This window comes from Sus scrofa, chromosome 4, assembly GCF_000003025.6.
Source record: "Sus scrofa isolate TJ Tabasco breed Duroc chromosome 4, Sscrofa11.1, whole genome shotgun sequence".
Lineage (NCBI taxonomy): Eukaryota > Metazoa > Chordata > Mammalia > Artiodactyla > Suidae > Sus > Sus scrofa.
In genome coordinates, this window is record NC_010446.5 from 95,926,177 (window position 1) to 95,952,868 (window position 26,692).

Consider the following 26,692-nt stretch of genomic DNA (forward strand, 5'->3'; position numbering starts at 1 on the left):
GTTGGAGTGGGAATATACTGACCCATGAGAGGGAACGTCTGGGAAGGAGATATGAAAAGACCACAGTTGGAAAGAAAGGATGATATTTCAGGTAGGGCCTGAGATGGGCGGGTGGCTAGTAACAGCTGCAGTCCAGCCATGGGATGTCCCAAATCCTGTGTCTGGGTCACGACAGGCCAAGGGTTTCTTGTTTCCAGGTATCACAGTCTTGGGTGCTTGCCATGAAACTTCCTGGGGCAGAATTAAACAGGCAGTGATGCCAGGCCAAAGTCTCAGGATGAGAAGTGAGGACAAGGAGTGCCAAACAGGGAAGAAAGTGCCAGAAGAGTGGATAAAAATAGCCAGCACAACGCTATGCCTTGCCCCAGGTCCTAATTTAAAAACTCAATGTTCGCAGAGTCACACATCGCACACATTAAGGTTTATAACATCACAAAAGGAGCCTCGGTGTTATACAAAATCTCAAAGAGGAAGCAAAGAGCAGATGGGCAATGCTGAGGCAGAGAGGTAGGGTCATTTCTAAGCAAACACATGGAATCTTGGGAATCAAAAGTAGAGGGGCAGGCCTCTTGGATATTCAGTGGCTCAGAGAGATGTTACTGATGCCAAGAAGATAACAAAACCTAAATGTCAGGGTCTGTTCTGTGATATAGTTTGTCCCTCAAACGGGCCCCAAGTGTTCAGAATACTGGGGTGGAGCCAGAAATGTCTGGGTTTCTGAAAGCACAGTGGCATGAGAGCCAATTATTTTGTCCTCACTTCTCTCCCCACTCCTTCCAGATTCTTCCTGATCCAGTATGCCATGAAACCCCAAAGTGAGGACTGGCTACAACAGGCCAACTGTTCTGTATCAGGCCTCGAGTTTGACAGGATGGAAAATGAGACAGGATTTAGTGCTTCAAAAGGCCCCCTGCGATTTTTCATTTTTTTTTTTTTTTTCTGCAACATGTATGTCCAGAGGATGCCTGGGTCAGACGGAAAGAGCAATCCAGGAATGGATGCCCTCAGGTACTTAATCCTTCTCCATCGCTGGATTTAGGCCCCGGGCTCCTCTCCTTTGTTATGCTCTTGCCATCCAACTTACCAGCAATCTGCTTCATGAACGTCATGCAAACACCATCGGCTCCCAGAACCCCACTCTTCACCAGTTCCCGGACCAACCACACCAACTGAAGGAGAGAGGAAAAGGCAGATGAAGAGGAGGGCCTGTGAATTTGAGAAAGGGGCTAATCCAACCACACTGTAATCTGGGCATACAAAGGTAGGGGCATGTCACCCCCAGTTCCTCCTTCCCTTCCCCTTGGGAGAGGATCCGCCCTCTGTTACCTCTCAGCTGGATCTCTCTTCTCTTCCTGGCCTTACCTGAGTACGGCAGGTATCCTGCAACTTCAAGTACTTCTCCATAAGTATCTGGTTGATTTTATTCAGGACAATATTCATGCCGTCACGACTCACCAGAGCCAAGTCCCGGTAACACTGTGAGAAGTGAGGTTTGTGAGCAGCCAGCAAACTGAGGATACGCTCCTGACCCCCTCATGATGGGCCCCCTGCTCCCCAGCCCCAGCTTCTCCAGCTAAAACACCACCAATGGGATATGAGTGGCAGCGAAAGACTTTCCACTCTGCATGCCCCCCTTCCAGAGGGCCCCTCCATCCCAAGCCTATCCCGTGCTCTGTCACACGGGGGGGGGGGGGGGAACTGAGCTACTCTTTAATAGGGCTGAAAAGTCTGCTAAGAAAGGCTCCCTGTCCCCCTACCTCCCTTCTAAGAAGCGTCACACTGTTTGATGCCACCAGCTGAGCAAAACCAGGTGGAGGCCATCTGCTTTTCATCTGCCAGGGAAAGGTCACTGCAGAATAGGTTTGACTGAACAGGCTGGAAAGGCTCTCGAAGAGATTTTAGACCTATTTTGACACAGCCAGCTGAAGCAAAGGGCTAGGAGTATTAAGGAAGGAAGATCCAAGGACCAGGGCCTCCAAAAGGGCAGAATCAAATGGAACATTCTTAACTAAACAGCTTTCTTCCTTTCTCTGGGCTGCGCTTTGCTTCTGTCAGGTGTTAAAAAAGGAGGGGTCCTTAGGCATACCTAACTCTCGGGGAGGTGATGGTGGGAAGGCCAGTTTCCTCTGCAGGCTTTTATTTCTCTCCCCCTAGAGCTTTTCTCAACCTGTCTCTCCAAAGAGACTGGACTCCTAGAGGACTTCCTTAGAGGACCTCATTAGCAACCTCCCTGGTCTGCTCCATTCCATGCTGTCACGGTCTCAGCACGAAGGGTAAAATTTATGTGTTTATTTATTGAAGTATAATGGATTTACAGTGTTGTGCCAATTTCTGCTGCCAGATTCTCAGCAATAACTATATATATATTTTTTTTTTCTTTTTTTATATTATTTTTCCATCATGGTCTACCCCGAGAGACTGGCTATAGCTCCCTATGCCATGCAGTAGGACCTCACAGTCTATCCACATTACATGTTATAGTTTGCATCTACTAACCCCAAACTCCCAGATCACCCCACTCACAAAGGGTAAAATTTAGAGAGGCAACATCCTACAACCTCAGAAGGCCAGTAGCCAGGACATCATCAACAATGCCAGCAATCACAGGAAGGTAACACACACGAAATTTACTTTATAGAGACACTACCTGTGAATCACAGACCCCTCTTTGAAATCACTACCCTTTATTATCGTCTCTATTTTTACAGAGGAGGAGACAGACACAGAGAGGGGAAAGTAACTTGCCTCAGGTCGCAAAAGAGAGGAGAGGAAGATGCAAGGCCAGGCAGCCCAACTCTGAACCACCCCTCTATCACCGTTAGAAATAACTCAAAGGAGAAGAGGCTGCTGTTGATGGAGGTGAGACGCCTTTGAGACGTCTATCTTTCTAAACTCATTCAGCCTCAGCGTTCAAAAGGGTACTCCTCAAGCTCAACTGCCCCCTGGCCTTGGTATGACGAGGGACCCCCTAAGAGACTGGCTATTGCTACGTGCACTTCCTCTATTGTCCCGAAGTCAAAACAATCAATCTGATGAAAATACCTGCACTTATAGAGATCCTCCCATGTGCCACACACTTTTCATACCCAAAGAATTTGATTTTCCTCTGACTCCATCTGGGGGGAGGGCTGGGGGGGTCAAAAGTGCAAGCAAGGGAACAAGAAAGAGATAAGAGAACCCAGTGAACTACTGCCAACGTGCTGGTCAGTAAATGCTGTGGTTCAGCCCTGGAGCCTCCCCCAGAGGAGTGAGTCACAGGATGGGCAGAGGATGAGGGACGCAGAGGCAGAAGGAAAAGCTATGTCAAGCCAAAGACAGAGACGCTACTAATGAGAGAGGAGCCCTGTCTGTTTAAATGAAAGAAGAAATCCCAGAAATGCAGAAGAGACCCAGGACAGGGAAGGAGGACAGCCCCTGAGGAGACGCAGGGTCAGACGAGGAAAGCAGGTTCTGTCTGCCTAATTCCATGCTCCATCAGGGATCTTAGCAACTACAGCTGCTGGTAACACATGGCAGCAGGGTACCAGGAGGATCATATTCCTGACGTTGCCAGTTGTCTCTCCAACCTCTGTGCCAGTTTGCTGACTAGCTTGGAAAATTAAATAGATGGGGAAAACCTCAGGTGGAAACAGAGGGTCTCAAAAGAAAGGAAAGGTGACAGGATAACGCTGAGGCAGCACATCTGTCCTGGGCTGGGAGTAGTGATACTCCAGCCGAGGGCCTCCTAGCTCCCAACTGGCCTTCTGGAGCTGGCAGCTGAGAGACGTCCCTAGACCTAGAATTGCCAGCACCTGGGGCTTGACCCTTTGGTGAAGAGGGACCCTTTGGCATCAATGTTAAATCCTTTGCCATTACCTGTATCGACCGTAGCCTACTAGAGCCTGCACAGAAGCCAAGGCCTTCACCCTGGCTTCCCACCACACCGCAGTCCCCCGGTCAGGTCTGCGTCCAGTGATTCAGTTCAGGCATCAAATAGGAAATCAACTCAAAGAATATAAACACAAGAGCTGCCAAGCGGGCAGATGCAAGTTAAGAAGGTAGAACTGGAACAGAATGCATATTCCAGTCTCCACCAATACCTGACTGGGCTTCCCGCCAGTCTCCACTCTCCCAGCTGTGCTACGCTCCGACCACGCCTTCCTTCACCGAGTTCTCTTGTTAGCTTCACCTATTAAGAGGTCCCGGATACCTGGCCCTGACTCTCTGCCCACTGGCTCGGACAGAGGCTCCTAAGCTCACACCTTCCCAGAGCAGGCTGCTAATGTGTTCAAGGCTCAGTTTCTACTCCCACCTCTTCGCCTGTGCAGATGTACGAACAACTGAATCTCCAATTTCACCCTGAGGTTTCGGTTCCAGAGATAGAATTAACTCCAAATAAACCCTTAGAAAACACTACCCTTATTTTAAGCTGAAGCCTAAAACAATGCATTAGGGTCAGTCCTCATCAGGCACTCCCACCTCAAACTTCTGCAGGACGACAAGTATTTCCTAAGATAATCATCCTTTTAGGGAGAAGGATCAAAGCACGAAGAGAGAGGTCACAAGTTCTTGCCCACACAGTGACCTGGCTCAAGATCTCTGAATGAGTCACTGTCTTATACTTCCTCCTAATTCCCGTCTCCACCTCCTTTGTCCTAAGAGGTCTGACCTGGGGGCCTGTCAGCCCAGGAGGCTCCCAGGTAGGAGATGTACTTGGAAACCTTTAGCATGTGAACCTAGTCCTGGGGCCACTGTCAACCAACTATGAGACCCAAGCAAGGGCCTGGGCCACACTCATGGGGTTGTTATAGAGCAGAAAGACAAGGTGTGCTACTAGTCCCTTGTCATGTCTGGATGGGCAAATTCATGACATTATAGGCACGTATAATGCACAGCCCAGCGGCTTCTCACCGTCGGGCCAAGCAAAGAGCTAGAAATGCCACAGGCGCCCTGCTCCCTTGACTGAGGTTTACTGATCACCCTAGCTGCTTCGGATCCCACCAAAAACAAAAATAAAACCAGCAGGCAAGATGAATTTGCACTGAGATGCCTAAATGAGATTAAATTGTATTTATAAAGACCCATACAAGAGAAAATTAAACCTTAACCCCAAACTCTCCACCCTCATCTCTGCCAACACTTTCTTTAAAACAGGGGATGGAAGGAGTTCCCTTTGTGGCTCAGTGGAAGCAAACCTGACTCGTATCCATGAGGACACAGGTTCGATCCCTGGCCTTGCTCAGTGGGTTAAGGATCCAGCATTGCCATGAGCTGTGGGTGTAGGTCACAGATGGGGCTCAGATCTGGTGTGGCTGTGGCTGTGGTGTAGGCCAGCGGCTACAGCTCCAACTCAACCCCTAGCCTGGGAACCTCCATATGCAGTGGGCATGGCCTTAAACAGATCTCAAAAATAAAACAAAATAAATAAAAAACAGAGGATGGGTTGGATCACATAACGTTTAACAACACTAAACTGGGACATTCGTTTGTCTTCAAGACTCTTGATGATAATCTCAGTATGAAAATGAAATGCCCAATTAACCCAACAAGGTCCCAGCCCAGAAATGGCCTGGGAAACCAAGGACTTGTGAATACCTGCTTCCATACCCCCAACCTCACCCCAGACCCTACTCTAATTGGCATCAGAGGAGTACAAACACATCAGGTTGCCATGCCCAGAAATCCTCCTTCTGAGGTTACCTCAGGCAGCTAGGCCAGAGGGTCACAGACACCCTATTCTTGTCCCTGGGAATGATTTGCCCTTGGTTCCTGAACAAATAAATGACAATGTCTCTGATCTCCAGGTATCTTACAGGTAAGCTGGGAGTGGTTTGGGGGAAGGGAATAAAGCCGGAAACATCACATGGCTTTTTGAGAGGATGAAATGAGATGTGTCTGGATAGAGCCTAACACTATGCTGGGCACAGAGCATGTCTGTCTCCTTGCACACTCCCTCTGCTCAAGGAAGGGGCAAGGAGAACAGTGACTTCCCCCGTTCCAAGCTCTTCTCTGTTATTGTCATTATTGCCAGGTACCAGACATAGGCTTCAAAACCATCAAGACTCAAAGGATACAGAAAGTGGAAATCTGGAGAGGCAAAAGACAGAATTTTGCTACTTTATCACCGAAAGAACGGAATCCAAAGAGATCATCCTGCTCAGTCCCTCACCTCAAGGAAGGCAGGCCTCCACTACATGAGGGAGACGCTTATGTTTGTGCAGAATCCCAGACTAGTTTTCATAGAGTATTCCTCAGGAAGTCTGACGCCAGTGTACTCCAGTGACTTCCTTTTTGTTTTGTTTTTGTTCTGTTTTCTTTCTTTTGCTTTTTGGCCACCTGGTGGCATATGCAGTTCCTGGGCCAGGGATCAGATCTGAGCCTCAGTTGAGACCTATACTGCAGCTGAAGCAACACTGGATCCTTAAGCCACTGGACTGGGCCAGGGATCAAACGTGCGTCCTGGCACTGCAGGCACACCACCAATCCTGTTGCGCCACAGCGGGAACTCCTCCAGTGATTTCTTAATCACTACATTACTACTGCACCAATCATCTAACATCAAGCTAATTTAAATCCTACTTGCTGCAAGGTTAAGCCTACTCTCTGTTCACCTGCAGTGACCGAATCTGCAAACGAGAGGTCACGCTCTTCTAGATAAGAACTCGAAACCAACTTGCTTACAGTTGTGCTCTTCTCTGCATTAAATCCCAATTCTTTTGGCCTTGACTCATAAACCTAAAATTTAAAACTTTTTAAATGTGTTTTCATTCTCACAACTGCCTTTTATCGTCAAAATCCAGAAAAAGAGAAAGGACTGCAGTCAGAGTGACAAAACTACTGAGAGTAAAAAGAGAGCTGTAACTATATTTTGAGAACAAAATGACCCAGCTCTGCTCAAAGGGTCTGGGACTGTGCCAGTTGAACCCTAAGTTCCACAGAGTCCTAGACCATGGCTGAGAAGGGAATGCAGGTCCAGAATAGGAAGTCTTACCTTCTGGGCTTGGGCAGGTTCGGTAAGCACAAGGGTGAAGAGGCCCAGGCAGATTTCCTCGTGTTGCGGGGGGCCTTTACATACCTGAGATAAGAGGAAAGAAAAAGCTAATTGTCACTTATAGGAGGAAAGCTCTTAAACACAGTTGCTCCTAGAAAACTTGGGACTCAAGAATCAACTCTTTTTTTTTTTTTTTTTTTTTTTGCTTTTTAGGGCCGCAACCGCAGCATACACATGTTCCCGGGCTAGGGGTCCAATTGGAGCTACAACTGCTGGCCAGATCCACAGCAACTTGGGATCCGAGCTGAGTCTGAGACATACAGCACATGCCGTATCCTTTAACCCACTGAGTGAGGCCAGGGATTGAACCTACAACCTCATGGTTCCTAGTCGGATTTCTTTCGGCTGTGCCACAACAGGAACTCCCAAGAATCAACTCTTAAATGTGATGACTTTCTTCTCCTAAAAGTAATGAGGCAGAGTTCCCACTATGGCACAAGATCGGCAGCGACTCTGCAGTGCCAGGACACAGGATCAATCCCAGGCCGGCATAGTGGGTGGGATAAAGGACCCCGCATTGCCACAGCTATGGCACAGGTTGCAACTATGGTATGGATCTGATCCCTAGCCCAGGAATGCCATATACTGCAGGGTGGCAAGAAAGAAAGAAAGAAAAAGAAAGAAAGAAAGAAAGAAAGAAAGAAAGAAAGAAAGAAAGAAAGAAAGAAAGAAAGAAAGAAAGAAAAAAAGAAAGAGAAAGAAAGAAAGAAAGAGAGAGAGAGAGAAAGAAAGAAAGAAAAAGAAAGAAAGAAAGAAAGAGAGAGAGAGAGAAAGAAAGAAAATTACAGGACATCTGTTTTAGGAGAGAGGTGGAGGGAAAGGATGGATCCAAACTCCAAGGCTTGATGAAGCAGAAAATAAAAAGAATGTTTAAAATGAGGGGGAGGAATGCCCATCATGGCTCAGCAGTTAATGAATCTGACTAACATCCATGAGGACGCAGGTTCAATCCCTGGCCTCGCTCAGTGGGTTAAGGATCTGGCGTTGCTGTGAGCTGCAGTGTAGGTAGCAGACGTGGCTTGGATCCTGCATTGCTGTGGCTGTGGCATAGGCTGGCGGCTATAAGCTCCGATTCCACCCATAGCCTGGGAACCTCCATATGTCACGGGTGCAGCCCTAAAAAGACAAAAAAATAAAAATAAAATGGGGGGGGAGGAATTCTACTCCACATCTTTACCAGAACTTAACAGACTTCAGTAGAGAGGGAGCTGCAAAGAATCATTCGTAGAGTAACAAACGCACCTCCCAAGTCAAGACCTTGGGCAAATCATTGAAGCTTTGATATCTGTAAGATGAAGTCTTAATAATTATTAATAATAAGTAGGAAATACTTACTGAACGTTCACTATGTGCCAGAAATTGGCCTTCACATGTACTATTTTAAATCCTTTCAACCTCACAGATTAAGAAATGTAAAAGACCAAACATGTGAGAATGATCTGTAGAGAAAAAAGCCACTACAGAAATATGAGTTATTTTTTCAAGTTGCTAAAGTCATCTAAGGCTCCAAGACATGGGACTCCCACATGGAGAAAGAGAAGAGTTGGGAAATCTGGTTCGGGAAACCAAGACATTAACTTCAATCCCTTAATTCCTAGCCACTGAAGCCTTGCCAGCTTTCTGAGCATGTCTGAGAGCTTTCAAAGAAGCAGAAATGGGAGTTCCCGTCATGGCACAGCAAAAATGAATCCGACTAGGAACCATGAGGTTGCAGGTTTGATCCCTGGCCTCGATCAGGGGGTTAAGGATCTGGCATTGTCATGAGCTGTGGTGTAGTTCGAAGATGCGGTTTGGATCTGGCATGGCTGTGGCTGTGGCGTAGGCCAGCAGCTACAGCTCCAATTGGATCCCTAGCCTAGAAACCTCCACATGCCGGGGGTGCAGCCCTAAAAAGACAAAAAGACCAAAAAAAAAAAAAAAAAAGCAACAGAAATGGGCACGGGGAGAGTATTATACTCACGTAGGCATTGAGGGCATCATTGGCCTCTCTCTCTGAGACCCCAGTGGTCATCGATGTCACAATGCTCATACATCTTTCCAACCTCTGCGAAGGGGTGAGAAAAAATTCAGATGCTTCAGACCATGACCTATGCAGTACTTCTAGCCCCAAAAGTTTTTTTAATTTCTAAAGATTTTAGAGAAATCTCATCCCATCTCTAGAACTAAACTACCTGTTTACAAGTCAAGTTACCACAGGGATATAATCAGCAAAATCCAGAATGTGTAAACCATGACAGGCTTCCTGGTTTCTAAATTACAAGGAAAAAAGCAGGGTTGGGGGGGGGAAACCTATGTGTTAAAAGAGGTTTAAGGGGAGTTCCCGTCGTGGCTCAGCAGTTAATGATCCCAACTAGTATCCGTGAGGATGCAGTGTTGATCCCTGGCCTCGCTCAGTGGGTCAAGGACCTGGCGTTGCTGTGAGCTGTAGTGTAGGTCACAGATGTGGCTCAGATCCCATGTTGCTGTTGCTGTGGCTGTGGCATAGGCTGTAAGCTACAGCTCCAATTCGACCCCTAGCCTGGGAACCTCCATATGTTACGGGTGCAGCCCTAAAAAGACAAAGAAAAAAAAAAAAAAAGAGGCTTAAGGGAGTTCCCTGGTGGCCTAGTGGTTAAGGATTTGGCATTGTCACTGCTGTGGCTCCAGTTCAATCCCTGGCCCAGGAACTTCTGCATGCCATGGGTGCAGCCAGGGGAAAAAAAAGAGGCTTAAGATTATAACTCATTGAGTACGAGTCCATGCTGATAGAAAGATTCATACATACATAATTAGTAAAGAAGGGGAAGCTCTCCCTTACCCAGATGCCAACTAATAAGTTAAGAAGGAATGATATAAATAATAACTGATTCAGCCAAATATCATCAATGGCTGCTAAAACTGAAGGTGAAACTTTTACAAGATATTTACATAGGTTCAAAATATCGATTAATCACAAAAGGAAAATAACTGTAGGAAATCCTGGAGGATACTATCTTAACCAAGCAATTAGTTAACACCCCAAATAATGAGACAAGAGTTTCCTTGTGGCACAGCGGGTTAAGGATCCGGCATTGTCAGAGTTCCCATTGTGGCTCAGTGGTTAATGAATCCAACTAGTATCCATGAGGACTAGGGTTCAATCCCTGGCCCTGCTCAGTGAGTTAAGGATCTGGCGTGAGCTATGGTGTAGGTCACAAACACAGCTCGGATCCCAAGTTGCTGTGGCTCTGGTGTAGGCTGGCAGCTACAGATTTGATTTGACCCCTTGTCTGGAAACCTCCATGTGCTGTAAAAAGACAAAAAAAAAAAAAAAGGATCCAGCATTGTCACTGCAGCAATGCAGGTTTGATCCAATCCCAAATAACAAAACAGACAGCTGACACACTCACCTCTGATATGATTCACTGAAATAGCTGTAACACCCCTTCATGGTTTTTCTGCTCAAAGGGAATAATCTGCCTAATCATGAAGATATTTCAGACAACCCAAATTGAGATTCTAAAAAATAACTGGCCCGTCAAAGTATTTAAGGTGATGGACACAGATGACAATTAAAACAGTACACCTAAATGCAATGGGCCTGGACTGCTACAATGGACATTATTAGGACAAATGGTAAAATAGGAATATGTACTCTAAGTAACAGTAAACTATTGATGTTAAATATCCCAATTTAAGTAACAAAACAGGGATTATGTAACAGGAGATCCTTGTTCTTAGGAAATACTCACTGAAGTATTTATTTATTTATTTATTTATTTATTGTCTTTTTGCCATTTTTTGGGCCGCTCCCGCGGCATGTGGAGGTGCCCAGGCTAGGGGTTGAATCGGAGCTGCAGCCACCGGCCTGCGCCAGAGCCACAGCAACGTGGGATCCGAGCTGCATCTGCGACCTACACCACAGCTCACGGCAATGCCGGATTGTCAACTCACTGAGCAAGGGCAGGGACCGAACCTGCAACCTCATGGTTCCCAGTTGGATTCCTTAACCACTGCGCCACGAGGGGAACTCCCTCACTGAAGTATTTCACTCTTAAGTGGCATTCTGGCTGCAACTTAACTCTCAAAATGTTAAAATAATGTTAGGAGTTCCCTGGTGGCTCAGTGGGTTAAGGATCTGGCATTGTCACTGCTATGGCTCGGGTTGCTGCTATAGCATGGATTCATCCCTGGCCTGGGAACTTCCACTTGCTGCAGGTGGGGCCAAAAAAAAAAAAAAGTATATAAAGAAATAATGAAAAAGCAGATGTGGCAAATATTAATAATTGGTGAATCTAGTAAAAGGTATATGATTTATTTTTGTAAGTATTTAATAAAACAGTTACTAAAAATTAAAGAGACATACCAACTGAATGCAACAAATATGTGGTCCTTGTTTGATTACAGAGTTGAACAAACCAATTATAAAAAGAATTTGAGATGACCGATCTGAACACTGCCTATTTTATTACAATAAGGAATTATTGTTAATTTTTTTGGTATGATACTGAGCTATGCTAAATTTTAAAAAGTCCATCTCTCACAGACAACATGTATATGAAGTACCTACAGATGAAATGACAGCTTGGATTTGCTTCAGTAAAATCCAAAGGAGACCGAGAGAGAGAAAACAAGACTGCCTTCTGCTGAAAAATACTGAAGCAGAGTGATGGCTCCAGGGAAATTATACTATTCTCTCTACTTTTTTAACGTTTGAAATATCCCCCAAAAAAGTTAAAAAACAAACTTTAAAAAGAAAATGAGTGTAGGAAAGAAAAGGACTAATGGAGAACAAAAGGACAAAGTGAAACCTTCCAGGTTCTCTGGTCAAACAAAGGTGAGGAGAGGTCAGGAAAGCCCATCCAAGAACCAACCTGAATTTCAAAGGTGAACTAACTTGGCATGTGCTCAACACTAAAAGATCTTAGTCACTGATCCTGTTTGAAGCATTAAATACTAAACACTGAGAAAATCGTGACGAAATGCACCTCATGTGAAGTCAATGGAGCCTCTCCACTATCACCACCTAAACTACTTCCTGAGTCTTTTAAAATTTTATCTGGAGGATTAACCCCAAAACTGTTTTAAGAAAACCACCTCCCAATCCCCAGTGTGGATGATGCTAGCAAAACAGGGACAAAGGCAGGCGATTTACTCCCCCCAACCTCATATATAGGTCATCACCAAACGTCTTATTGAAAACTACTGCAACATTGTGAAGAAGAGAGAAATGAGGACAGCAGGAAAGAGGACAAGGAATAAAAGACAATCATGTTTCTCCTTTGACCATCACCTGAGGTTGCCTACATCCGTCCCTATCTAAGAGCAGAGGCGGACCTGAGTGGTCAGGCAAGGAGCTCCCACAGCCACAAAAACTCAACTGAAATTAAGCCTAAAGCCACTCAGGGTTGACAGTGTCACCTCCCAACATCAGGGCTGACTATCCTCAAATTAGGTCAGATCAGGGTGCTTCGCCTTAATCAACAGCGCCTGCGACTTGTGAACAGGAGCTGTGAGATCACATGAAAGCCGAGCTGTAAATCTCACAACCCACCTCTCTCACAAACCCTGAGCTCCATCATTACCCGGTCCAGCTCCTACATAATAAGGGATGGGAAGGAAAAAACCTCAGGTCGTATTTTGTGTGTGTGTTTTTGTCTTTTTTTGGGGGCCGTACCCTCGGCATATGTAGGTTCCCAGGCTAGGGGTCAAATCAGAGCTGTAGCTCCCGGCCTACGCCATAGCCACAGCCACAGCCACGCAGGATCTGAGCCACTGAGCCGCAAAGGGAACTCCGTCAGGTTGTACTTTTTCTTTTTTTTTTTTTTTTTGTCTTTTGTCTTTTTGTTGTTGTTGTTGTTGCTATTTCTTGGGCCGCTCCCGCGGCATATGGAGGTTCCCAGGCTAGGGGTTGAATCGGAGCTGTAGCCACCGGCCTACGCCAGAGCCACAGCAACTCGGGATCCGAGCCGCGTCTGCAACCTACACCACAGCTCACGGCAACGCCGGATCGTTAACCCACTGAGCAAGGGGTAGGGACCGAACCCGCAACCTCATGGTTCCTAGTCGGATTCGTTAACCACTGCGCCACTACGGGAACTCCTATTTTTTCTTTTTAAATCTTATCTTTCTCTACCTAAGATAGTTATCAGGCTGGAAGATGAGTTCCTCCAGTGGCTAAACCCAGGCTGTTCTTGCTGGGAGCTCTGGAGGGCCCTGCTTACCTAGCCTCTGTTAGCAAGCAGTTTCAGAGTGGGCGGAAGATGGGGAACAAAAGCACAGCACTCTAAAACCCTGGATATGAATGGAGAAATCTCTGCTGAATCCACAGAGATGCAAGAGAAGTCAACTGAGGGGCCAACCCACAAGCGCAGAATAGAAAGAGCCCTCCTCCACTTGCTGGCCTTGGGCGAATCTTAGGTGAGTTATTTAATTCACTACTTAACTTACTAAAACTTACTTATCCCTTTATTTACAGTGACCTGGTTTTCTTATCTGAAAAAGAGAGATCAAGCCTGTATCACAAGGTTGCTCTGAGGATTCAATAAGATAACCTATGTAAGAGCACCTAGCATAGGGCCTCAGTTGAATCAGACTCTATTCCACTTGTGAAATAGATCAGCCACCACACAACTAAATCCATGAGGACCAGATCACCCTACGCCCCATGCCACTACTTCTAAAGGCATGTCCTCAAAGATTCCTAAACACCGAGCCCTCCTGCTACAGGACATGGGTAAATCCCTCGCCAGGTTGGAAAGCTTCCTCTCCTACTTTTGCCTTCTAGGAGAGAAAAGGAAAAAGAACAGGAGACGGGGAGGAGGCCTGACAGATGAACCCAAGATCCTTGTGCAAAGCTGGACACATAGCCCCTTGGGCTGGCCTCATTTCTGGCTGTGATGTAACACACAGAGACCTTGGGCTGAACCAGGTTTCTCTAGGCCCCTCCGCAATATTCTAAGCTCCACTCAGAGGCCTGAGTCAATTCTATGGGTCACTGCCCAGTCAGGAAAGGAAAGTGGCCTCTTGGAACTGAGAGTCCCAGAATTTGGATTCACGGAAAGGAGCAACGAGGAAAGAAATGTGAGGGTCAATCCTTCCAAGGAAAAAGAAGTACAAAAGATGCTGCTTTTCCTCGACTACATACATTACTTTTCCAGAGATGAGCGAGCCGATTAGTCAGAGGGACTGAAGGACCACATCTCCTCAAAGAGGGCTGCAAGAAGCCTGATCCCTACAATCAAGCAGCAGTACTCCTCTCCCCGCCCCACCCCCGCCAGTCTCCAGAGGCCCTTAGTCAAGATGGAATCACACATGCAGTTGCCAACAATTGCTGGCAGAAGAATAACTCTGTTCAGAGTAAGCCCTCCACGACTGCATTTCAGAGAGCGGAGTAAATATTGACCATCTCTAGGAGCTTCTGAAATAAGTTTTCTTGTACTAAGACTACCTGATCATGGTTTCCATGACAGCAGCAGTGGATGGCGTCGAGGTGGTACGTTCGTGAAGCTGGAGACTGAAGTCCCAAGATTGCTCTAACCTCTCAGTTTCCCCTCCCTCCTCCAGGTGAAGGTACAGTTTGGTAAAAACTATATATTAAATACTGCCCCCTTATGGGAAGTCAGTGGCTTTAAGGGACTAACATCCAATGGCTTCAGGAAAAGGTATGATCTGACCTACAAAATCCCCAAGGACCACATTAGTAAAGAGTTACGGGGAGTTCCTGTCGTGGCTCAGTGGTTAACGAATCCAACTAGGAACCATGGGGTTGCGGGTTCGATCCCTGCTCTTGCTCAGTGGGTTAACGACCCGGCATTGGCATTGCCGTGAGCTGTGGTGTAGGTCGCAGATGAGGCTCGGATCCCACGTTGCTGTGGCTCTGGCGTAGGCTGGCAGCTACAGCTCCGATTAGACCCCTAGTCTAGGAACCTCCATATGCCGAGGGAGCAGCCCAAGAAATGGCAAAAAGACAAAAAAAAAAAAAAAAAAAAAAAAGAGTTATGGGCGTTCTCATCAGGCTCAGGGGTAACGAACCTGACTAGTTCCATGAGGACAAGGGTTCCATGCCTGGGTTAAGGATCCAGAGTTTGCTGTGGCTGTGATGTAGGCCGGCAGCTGCAGTTCCAATTTGACCCCTAGTCTGGTAACTTCCATATGCCTCGAGTGAGGCCCTAAAAAGCAAAGAAAAAAAAGAGTTAGCGAACAAACTGGGTTCCAACTCTTCTACAACCACGAGCCACTTGCATGTGAAATGAGAATTCAAGGAGAAAAATTAGTGACTCAAAGCTCATTCCCTGGAGAATCTTCACAGATTGAATGTGAATTATTCCTTGGAGAAAACCTGGAAGGGACATACCTCTAACAAAAGGCAACCCTGAGACCTGTCCGTAGCTTAAAAGGAAATTCTAACTTGTTTGAGCCACAGCTCCAACTTTTAGCCTGACTTCAAAGTGGACTGAGTCCTTCTCCACAGAGAATGACTGGGAGCTGGGAAGGCTTGTGAGACTAGGGGCTGCGAGTTCAAAATGCCTCCCATCTTTGGCACTATTTTTATCTTATTCTCCAAAACTAGATGCGGATGGGCAAGAATTTCTCCTTCAAAGAGAGGAACAGGGCCAAAGAGCAGAAAGGATACAACAAATGCTCCCTTGGGCATGTACAAGTCACAGTCCCTGCTTGGATGCTCTTCACCAGCGCGTCATACTCTAAAGGGCCTTTCCTCATCACGCCGGGCTGTAAGGACCACAGTCTCCTCACTACCTCACTGGGTTTTGGTTTTTTTTTAACCTTCCTTGTGAGTGTGTTAACTCAGTCTTTAAATCGTAAGCTCCAGAAGGAAGACCCTGGGTCTCCTTCATCCTTTTCCTTCAGACTCTGCACAAATATATATATATATATACACACACATACATACATATATAGTTCTTTTTTTTTTCTCCCCTCCAGAAAACCTCTGTGTTACTGTGGCAACAGGTGGGCCTATGTTGTGGAATATAACCAAGCCAGAACCAGCAGAGATCAGCCAACATCAAGTTTTGGTAACTTCAGTGTGCAGAGATCTGTGGGGAGACCCAGAGGAAGAAGCCCCTAAGTCTTGCCCTTAGAGACACTCTGGTCTAATGGGAACCGCATATATGGGGTTACAAACAGTGGCAAGGCTTGCTGGAAAAATTCAAAGGCAAAGGACAAAGGGCAAAGAAGGAAAGGGGGGATGCCGGGAAACATCTACACCGTGAAGGACAGCAGAAGAAAAAAAACAAGGCGATCCTCCCTCCCCCTTCTCTCTGGAAACAGTTGAAAGTTCACTCTCAGACAGTCCAAAAAAGCAAGAAAATAAATCCTTCCTCTCTTTCCTGCTCCCCCTCTGCCATATCATTTTGTTTTCTAGCAAACATACCACCACTCAGAAGAAGAGGATGCTGTCCTACTCTGTGTGTGCAAAAACAGGATGACCCTCTAGCAATCAGGGTGCGGAATAAAAAGTTTCACCAACCCTTGGAGTCTTTTTCCCTCTACTCAAACTGGTGTAGGGAACAAAACAGTCAATGATTTTCTTGCCACAATTCTAGAGTTCCTGGGCTAGAACACGGGGCTCAGTAAATACTTTGACAATGACAGCGGCCACTTCTTAAAAAAGTGGATTGATATAAAGCACCAAGCAATCCAGGCAAAAGTCTTTTGTATTTGTTTTGGGAATACATTACAGTGTTTCTCCTTTTAGAAGCACTGTTTTATGTTCCTAATTATATTGACCTTGGCTGATAAAAACAACAGCAGAAACAACCTTTGATTCATCTAAATGCACAAAGAATTACGGGGAGAAGCATGATGGGAAGCCAGGCTGTGAGTAGACATTTGCTGATGGATAATCAGCAATGTTGCTATCCAGGCATTTCTTGATTCACAAAGTGCATTTTTGCACCTAGGTTCCACCATCTTGTATCTGAACCAACATTTTTTTTTTTTTTTCAAATCTAAACTATGAATTCCACCTATCAGCCTGCCCACCCTCTAGTATCTGATAGAGAGCAGTGACAAAATCAGAAGCAGGGAAATGGCCAGTGAAGAGCCAGAGCCTATTACCTGACTCATCCTGTCCCTGGATAGCCACTGGGTTGAATGTATTAGGTCTTACAAACAGTTCAGCAATCATGTCCCACTTCTGGGTCTCTTCATGCAGAGCAATGGAAAGGGATAAGTGATCAACTCTGGGTTGTCAGACAGGGCAAGGGCCAGTGGGGGAGGGGAGGGTCAATTATTCAGTAGTCTAAAATCCTGATTCAAACCCACTCCGTCGCCTCACCCTATCCCCTTTTTCAGCAGCTATGTGTTCTCTCCTTCATGGATGTATGACCTGGTTTTGAAAGAGAGTCCCCTACGTCCTATGCCCTGCTCGCCCCACTGCTGTAGTAACTAAACACAACGCACTCTTCCTAAGTCTTCACTCATTCTAAACTCCAGTGAACATCACTGGCAATTGTGCCTACATGAAGTCAATACTATCTCACAGAAGGGTTCAATGTCTGTCTGCAAGCTTCTGTCTGCCACCACCCTCCCCCAGACCCCTATACAGACATACATTACTTCTCAACTCAATATATGACCTAAGACTGAAACAGGGTAAATATTCAGAATAGCTGTGGCCTGTATGCGGAAAAGGCTATCAAAAATAAATTCGGTAGATCTGGATGCTGCATCCCTTCCTCATCAACACCCCCCCACCCCATTTTCACACCACTGGCTGCTGTTGCTATGACAACCTGCCCAGGAAGTTGGCCCACACTTCTTCCTTCAGGACCAGGAAGTCTGGAGCAGTGTTTGTGTGGCCTTAGAAAAAACTTGAAGGCCTCCTCCCCCACCCCCACCCTATATCCGCTCCAGTATCCCTCCTCAACCCCATTTCTTAACTCCCTTCCCCACCCCCCACACCTACCTCCTCTAACTCATCCTTGGCATCCAAACTGGTAGAAAGTAGCAGCCTCCCCCCTCCTGGGGCTCCTGCTCCCGCTCCTCCTCCACCTCCCGCTGCTCCCGAAGCAGCTGCTGCTGCTGCCCCCTTTCCCTTCTGTAACTCCATGGCTGCAGCCAGGAGACGGGAAAAGGCCAGGGAGTGGATGGATGGGAAGTCCTAGAAATGAGGAATTTAGGATTGCCAGGGACAGGAGGGACAAGAGGGACAAGTGGGGGACGGGAAGGACAGGGTCCCTGGCCTCTCTACTCCTCCCTCCTCTCCGAAAGGCCGCTCCCGTGCAGGAGGCGAAGGAGGACGGGCCTCTGGGTGCTGCCTCTGGAGTGGCAGTGCTGAGGAAACGCCGTTAGCTCCTAAGTATGCTGGGGTAAGGGTCTGCACCCCTACGGAAGGGTGGGAGAGGCTTCTGTCCCTGAAGAAGTGCAAGGGGAGCCCTCTCTGGCTTCTGACCCTAAGAGAAGCAAGGAAAATCCTAAGTTTCTGCCTCAGGAGGTGGGGGAAAGAGGAGTCCTGCGCCTGAAGCAGGGAATAGGAAACCTTCCTGGCTGGTGCCCCAAGGATTGGGGAGCGAGGTTCCTTTGGATCCGGCCCCCAGGGGGTGAGGGTGAAGCAGTAAGCGCTATGGGAGGACACGGAGGACAAGCTTCTCCCTACACCACACAGAGGCGGCCATGGTGGAAGGGCGGGGGGGTGGGAAGGCTGAGGGCGACGGCGGGGGAGGGGAAGGAATCGTGGAGGCCCGCGCCGGAAGTGAGCAGACGCGGTCCCTGGCCTCCGCCAATAGCGGCTTCCGCGGTGGCGCTGACACTCGAAGGAATAGGCCGACGTCGGCCCCAGAGCCTTCTCCCCGGCTGCCAATGGTATTGAGCAAAAGAGAGACTGAGTTGATGGACAACCAGACTACCCAATAGCATTCCTTCTTTGCTCTCAGAGGGCGGGACAGAACGACTTCCCGGAGGTGGGGTGTGAGTGCGAGATGATCAGGAAGGAGAGAGGCTGCGCCTGCGTATATTGACGCGCACGCGCGGCGCCCGTCTTCGCTCTCCCTCATTCTGAAGTTGGGGTGGGTGCGGAAACCGGGGCACTAGTCCTGGGTGGCTTTGGGAAGCCCGAAACCTAGCTACGAATTGACAGTGCGGGGCCGGGGAGCGGAGCCTTGACCCTTAAGCGGTCCCAGAGCAAATGTCATCGGATAGTATGGCGCCAGCTCCTGGAGCTAAGAGTGCATCACGCAAGCAAGTGTAGGCGCTCACGCAAGTGCAGTTTTTCGCCAGAGGTTGCAAAAAAAAAAAAAAAGTGCATAGACCCACTTTGCCCACCAAATCATTAGAATCGTGCACTGATTCATTATTGGCTTCTGGAAGCTCTGTATTGTCCTGTTTTATCTGCGTTAGTGTCAGCATTTGCCCCCAGCAACCCGGCTGCAGAAGCTTGTTTCTGACATTCATTCGTCTCCCTCCCATATTCAACCACTTTTTTCTTAAAAAAGCCTCTGTGAGTTCCTTTGTGACCCAGCGAGTTAAGGGTCCAGCATTGTCAATGCAGCAGATCAGGGGTCCCTACTGTGGGTCGGGTTCAATCCCTGGCCTGGGAACTGCCACATGCCTCAGGCGTGGCACCAAAAAAAAAAAAAAAAAGGCTCTGGAATTTGTTCTTCTCTAGCCTATGTACATGTGTATATATGATACATCCCTAGGGATTTAATGGATTCCAGTCCATTCAACATCCTGCTACTTCTCTAATTATACTAAACAACCCTCTCAGATACCTTCTAAATTTCCCAAATTCTCAGTAAACTTACCCGATTCACCCCTACCTAATCAGCATAAGTCTCCCAAGACATTTTTTTAAATTCCTATGATTAGGAGTTCTCTTGTGGTGAGGCAGGTTAAGGATCCCTCGTTTTCACTGCAGCAAATCAGCTGCTGCCTGGGAACTTCCAAGAGCCACTGGGTGTGGTTTATAAATAAATAAATTCAATTCCTATAATTTAAAAAAACGTGTAATTAAAACTCACTACAAAAATTTAAACATTAGGAGTTCCGGTCGTGGCGCAGTGGTTAACGAATCCGACTAGGAACCATGAGGTTGAGGGTTCGGTCCCTGCCCTTGCTCAGTGGGTTAACGAACCGAAGTTGCCGTGAGCTGTGGTGTAGGTTGCAGACGCGGCTCGGATCCAGCGTTGCTGTGGCTCTGGCATAGGCCGGCGGCTATGGCTCCGATTAGACCCCTAGCCCGAGAATCTCCATATGCCACGGGAGCGGCCCAAGAAATACCACAAAGACAAAAGATAAATAAATAAATAAAATTTTAAAAAAATAAAAGTTTAAAAAAAATTCAAACATTAAAGAAGTGAATCTTCTTTTTCCCCTTTGACCCCATCCAATCTCATTTCTCTTGTCATCAGTGCCACTAATTTGTGTAGATCTTTCTCTACTTTTTCAAACATACATAAACACATATCCACAGTTTATGTCTTGGGTTGTTTTTATTTGTTTTTTAACAAAAATGAAATTATGTTGTACAATTTCTTGCCTCTTGCAGTGACCCAAGCCACTGCAGTGACAATGCCGGTAACAACCCACTGCTCCAAAAGAATTAAAAGATTTCTTAAATAGGAGTTCCCATGGTGGTGCAGTGGAAACGAATCTGACTAGGAACCATGAGGTTGTGTGCTCAATCCCTGGCCTCGCTCAGTGGGTTAAGGATTCAGCGTTGCCATGAACTGTCGTGTGGGTCACAGACGCAGCTCGGATCTGGCGTTGCTGTGGCTGTGGTGTAGACCGGCATCTACTGAATAGCCGAGCCCGGGAACCTCCGTATGCCGTGAGTGCGGCCCTAAATGGACAAAAGACAAAAGACAAAAATAATAATAATAATAATAATTAAATACATATAGAAATCATAATGCAAAGATGGATGAATTGGACTTCATTAAAATTAAGAACTGTTGGAGTTCCTGTTGTGGCTCAGGGGGTTAAGAACCTGACTAGTATCCATGAGGATTCCGGTTTGACCCCTGGTCTCACTCACTGGGTTAAGGATCTGGTGTTGCTGCAAGCTTTGGTGTAGGCGTGGATTTGACTTGGATCTGGTGTTGCTGTGGCTGTGATGTGGGCCAGCAGCTGCAGCTCTGATTCAGCTCCTAGCCTGGGAAGTTCCATATGCTGCAGGTGTGGCCCTAAGAAGACCAAAAAAAAAAAAAAAAAAAAAGAACTGTTGTGCTTGCTTTGGCTGTACATATACTAAAATTGGAAGGATACAGAGAATATTAGCATGGCCCCTCTACAAGGATGGCATGCAGATTCATAAAGCCTTAACTTTTTTTTTTTTTTTTTTTTTTTTTTTGCTTTTTAGGGCTGCACCTGGGGCATATGGAAGTACCCAGGCTTGGGGTCAAATCTGAGCTGCAAATGCTGCCTTCACCATAGCCACAGCAACGCAGGATCTGAGTTGAGTATTCACCCTACACTACAGCTCCATGCCAACGCTGGATCCTTACCCACTGAATGAAGCCAGGGATTGAACCTGTATCCTCATGGATACTAGTCAGGTGCTCTGCTAAGACAGTAGATCTTAAAAGTTTTCACCGTAAGAAAAAAACTGTATAATTCTGTATGGTGATGGATATTCATTAGACTTATTGTGATTATTTTCCAATGTATACAAATATTGAATCATTATGTTGTAATCTGAAACATATGTGTGTATATATATGTATATATACAAATATATATATTATAAGTCAATTATCTCAACTGGCAGGGGTAGGAGGGTTGGGGGAGGCTGTGGTCCCCTGAGAACAGGATCCTGGGGAATTTTAGAGGTGGTATAGGGAAGGGCTGGAGATAGAAGAGGCAGATTTAACATGGAACTGATGAAGCTTAGGCTTCAGAGCTACTCATTTGCACTAATTGCTTGCAAGGCCCTGGAGAGGGTCTAGCAGTGTGCTCACATGTGTTTGTAAAATTGGCAAAAGTGAGATGTTGGAGCTGTAATTTGCTAAGACCACTCTGTTTCCACTCTGGGCCCGCTGCAAGCTTCCCCTTCTGTTGTGCAGTATGAGAGTGGCCACAGGCATTTTGGTGATCTAGTTGAGGTAAAGTTTAGTTAGGAATGCATTTTGCTTGAGTTCAGTGAGATAGATTTACATAGTTTGCAGTCATTTTTCTTTCTTTCTCTTTTCTTTCTTTCTTTTTTTTTTTTTTTTTTTGTCTTTTTGCCTTTTCTAGGGCCGCTCCCATGGCATATGGAGGTTCCCAGGCTAGGGGTCCAGTCAGAGCTGCAGCCACCGGCCTACATCCCAGCCACAGCAACACCAGATCCAAGCCGTGTCTGCGACCTTCCCCACAGCTCATGACAACGCCAGATCCTATAACCCACTGAGCAAGGCCAGGGATTGAACCTGCATCCTCATGGTTCCTAGTCAGATTCGTTAACCACTGAGCCACGATGGGAACTCCTGCAGTCGTTTTCATACACAGTTATTGCTAACCATTTCCATGTAGGAATGGCCTTCAGCAGTACTCTCCCATAGGCTCATCCAGCATTACGACAGGTACAGGGTCAGAGGCTATACATACATAGGATGTGAACAGATCCTTTACGTGGAGCACTGGAGGCACTTGGTCAATAGAGGAGAAGCAAGATTTGAAATATACAGAGCCAGAAACTAGTCTATGGAAAATCCTTCCCATCACCAGATGTGTAAAATTGTAACAGAATAATTCAGCTTTCATGGATACCTAATCAAAACAGAAGTTCTTGGCTCAAATCTGGTATTGCTGTGGCTGTGGTGTAAGCTGGCACCTGCAGCTCCAATTAGCCTGGGGAATTTTCATATGCCACAGGTGCGGCACCCCCCCCCAAAAAAGAAGAAAAAAACAGAACTTCTATCAGGAATATACTGTTATCTGGTATATAATTACAAACATATCTTTTTTTTCATTTTTTTGATGAAAATTGTGCCAAATATACTTTATCATCAGAACTTTTGATGTAGGGAATAAACCTGCAGCAGTATTACAAACAGCAAATCTGTATATGAGGTTACGTCTTTATGTTTCTCCCTTACTGGTAATAAAAAATAACTTTCAGGAGTTCCCATCATGGCACAGCAGAAACAAATCCAACTAGTATCCATGAGGATGGGAGTTCCATCCCAGGCGTTGCCCAGTGGGTTGGGGATATGGCATTGCCATGAGATATGGTGTAGGTTGCAGACGCAGCTCGGATCCTGAGTTGCTGTGGCTGTGCTAGGCAAGTAGGTGCAGCTCTGATTTGACCCCTAGCCTGGGAACTTCCATGTGCAGAGGGTTTGGCCCTAAAAAGCAAAAAAAAAAAAAAAAAAAACCACACACACACCAAAACCAAAACCAAAAAAAAACTTTCACTTAACTTTTCTAAGGGAAAGACTGGATTACCTTTCTATTTCCTCCGTAGAAAAATGGTATCATAAAATCATTGCCATATGAAAAGGCAATCAAAGGATATGAAACAAGAGAAGTAGAACATAATATTACAGACATATGTTAGGCAGTTAATAAACATATTGTTATTTTTCCAAAAAAACAAACCCAATCAAAAAATGGGCAGAAGACCTAAACAGACATTTCCCCAAAGAAGACATACAGATGGCCAACTTGCACATGAACATATGCTCAACACTGCTAGTTATTACAGAAATGCAAATCAAAACTACAATGAGGTACCACCTCACATGGGCCAGAATGGCCATCATTAAAAAGTCTACAAATAAATGCTGGAGAGGGTGTGGAGAAAAGGAAACCCTCCCCCAGTGTTGCTGGGAATGTAAATTGGTGCAGCCACTAAGGAAAATAGTATGGAGATTCCTTAAAAACTAAAAATAGAGGACTTCCTGTTGTGGCTCAGCGGTAATGAACAACCTGACTAGTATCCGTGAGGACGTGCTTAGATCCCTGGCTCCACTTAGCGGGTTAGGGATCCCATGTTGCTGTGAACTCTGGTGTACTTTGATGACATGGCTCGGATCTGGCATTGCTGTGGCTGTAGTGTAGGTGGGCAGCTGCAGCTCTGATTAGACCCCTAGCCTGGGAACCTCCATATGCCACAGGAGCGGCCCTAGAAAAGGCAAAAAGACAAGGGAAAAAAAAAAAAAAAGAAAGAAAAATATCCATTTTACTAAAGATTTAATATAGGAGATGGGGAAAAGGAGGGTTATGTCACAGAGAGTACATTATTTCTACCTAAAAACTCCATTAGGCTTACTCTCTCCTCAAAATCCCCCTCCAGTTGGCCCCCAGCCAGGATGGATCCAGGTTTTGTGGGGCTTGAAGCTTATACAGTTTGGTGGCTCTTCTTTAAGAAGGAGAAAATACATTAAATTACAAATTTAAAAGTTCAAAAAGCTGGGGAGTTCCTGTCATGGCTCAGCAGTTAAGGAACCCGGCTAGCATCCATGTGATTGCAGGTTTGATCCCTGGCCTCGCTCAGTGGGTTAAGGATCCTACTGATCCTTCAGTGTTGCTATGAGCTGTGGCGTAAGCCACAGCAACGCAGGATCGGAGCCACGGCAACGCAGGATCGGAGCCTCGTCTGCAACCTACACCACAGCTCATGGCAATGCCAGATCCTTAACCCACTGAGCAAGGCCAGGAATCAAACCCGCAACCCTATGGTGCCTAGTCGGATTTGTTAACCACTGAGCCACCACGGGAACTCCTAAAATAGATATTTTTCCCTTTAAAATTTAACAGAGAACTGAATGGGAGAGACTTGGATTGACAGCAGCAATGTGAGGAAAACTGGAGGAGGGGGAGGCGTGTGTGACCACAAGTTCCATAGGAGCCATTGTGTGACAGATATAAGGAGGTGAAAGCTGCCTGCTCTCTGCACTCCTCAGACTGCACCTGCATGATTCTGCTCCAGACAGGTTGGCAGGCTGTCCAAGGGATGTTGACACAGCAGGGTGAACCTACAGGAGCTCACCCAGAATAGTACAGAGTTCAGAGTCAGATCTTAGCGAACTCACTAAAGAAGCTGATGATGTTATGTTGCCGAAACACCAATATGGCGGGGGAGGGGAATAAGCTGTTGGAAGGGAGAGGAGGTTTTACAGAGCTAGGAATGGCAGTGCTAGTGCTAGGGCCAATGGAAGAGGTAAGAGGCAGATTAGCTTTTTTTTTTTTTTTCCCGCCTGCACCTGTGACATGCAGAAGTTTCTGGGTCAGGGGGTGGAACCTGCACCATCCTGAGCCATCCTGATCCTTAAGAGCGAGGCCACCAGGGAGCTCCCAGATTGGCTTTTTATTTTTTGATTCATTTATTTATTTATTTATTGTCTTTTTTGCTATTTCTTGGGCCGCTCCCGTGGCATATGGAGGTTCCTAGGCTAGGGGTCGAATCAGAGCTATAGCCACCGGCCTACGCCAGAGCCACAGCAACGCGGGATCCGAGCCGCATCTGCAACCTACACCACAGCTCACGGCAACGCCCGATCCTTAACTCACTGAGCAAGGGCAGGGACCGAACCCTCAACCTCATGGTTCCTAGTCGGATTCGTTAACCACTGCGCCATGACAGGAACTCCTGATTCATTTATTTTTAATTACTCAATTAATTTTATTACATTTATTAGATTGGCTTTTCTATTAACATAAAGAGGAATTATTTAAACAGGCAACATCAAACAATTTATAATTCACACTAGAATGATATTCTTCAAATGTTAACAATACTAAAATTCAATGGCAGAATTTTAGGTGATTTTAATTTCTCTTCTGTTCTTCTGTGTAGAAGTGTGTGTCATTTCTAGAAAACAATAAAGTCATTAGTCTCTTTTTTTCTTTTTCCTTTTATGGCCACACCTGCGGCCTGTGGAAGTTCCAGGGTTAGGGGTCGAATAAGAGCTGCAGTAGCTGCAGCTGCCAGCCTACACTACAACCACAGCAACACCAGATCTGAGCCATACCTGTGACCTACCTACGCCCCAATGTCACAATGCCGGATCTGTAAGCCACTGAGCAAGGCCAAGGATCAAACCTGCATCCTCAAGGACACTACATTGGTTCTTAAACCACTGAGCCACAATGGGAACTCCCCATTAGTCTTGCCTAAAAAGTCTCTATTAGACATATCTGGTCTCCAAAGTCCCACTTCAGCTACTGGAATACCTCTACCCTTGCTTCTTCTTTCAGTTATCACACAAATGGATTTATCACACAAGCTCATCCTGAGCTTCACAATTTATGTAAAACCTTGGCACTAAGCTCAGCAAAACAAAGGATCTTCCATCCAAAAAGGGGCTCCTTCCTTAGACGGCAGTTGAAGGAACATGAGCCTGCTTCCGTATCCATAAATAAAAACGAGTCCCTCAAAAGGAATTCTGGGAGCTTCCATCATGACACAGCGGAAACAAATCCAACTAGTAACCACGAGGTTGAAGGTTCCATCCCTGGCCTCGCTCAGTGGGTTAAGGTTCTGGCGTTCCTGTGGGCTGTGGTGCAGCTCGCAGATGAGGCTTGGATCCTGCATTGCTGTGGCTGTTGTATAGGCTGGCAGCTACACTACAGCTCTGATTAGACCCTTAGCCTGGGAACCTCCATATGTCCTGCATTGCAGCCCTAAAAAGACAAAAAGAAAAAAAAAGGAATTCTGATGATTGAAATATCTTCATCTTCTTATAACACAAAGAATACAGTAATTACAGTATTCAAAAATAGAAGAGTCTTAGTACCAAGTCCCTGAAAGCTTTC

At 46.3% G+C, this 26,692-nt stretch overlaps 1 protein-coding gene across 2 annotated transcripts in view; it reads right to left on the reverse strand.

Moving 5' to 3' along the window:
• Positions 1-18,629, reverse strand: part of INTS3 (integrator complex subunit 3) — a 40,734-nt gene extending 22,105 nt beyond the window's left edge. Inside the window, exons 1-6 of one of the 2 annotated variants that reach the window (XM_021088512.1) lie at positions 17,922-18,100; positions 17,072-17,158; positions 8,991-9,074; positions 6,971-7,054; positions 1,363-1,476; positions 1,085-1,169 (exon numbers count right to left, since the gene is read on the reverse strand). In XM_021088512.1, coding sequence (XP_020944171.1) covers positions 1,085-1,169; positions 1,363-1,476; positions 6,971-7,054; positions 8,991-9,074; positions 17,072-17,080 — 376 coding nt within the window. In that variant the 5' untranslated portion in view covers positions 17,081-17,158; positions 17,922-18,100. 2 annotated transcript variants of the gene reach the window in all.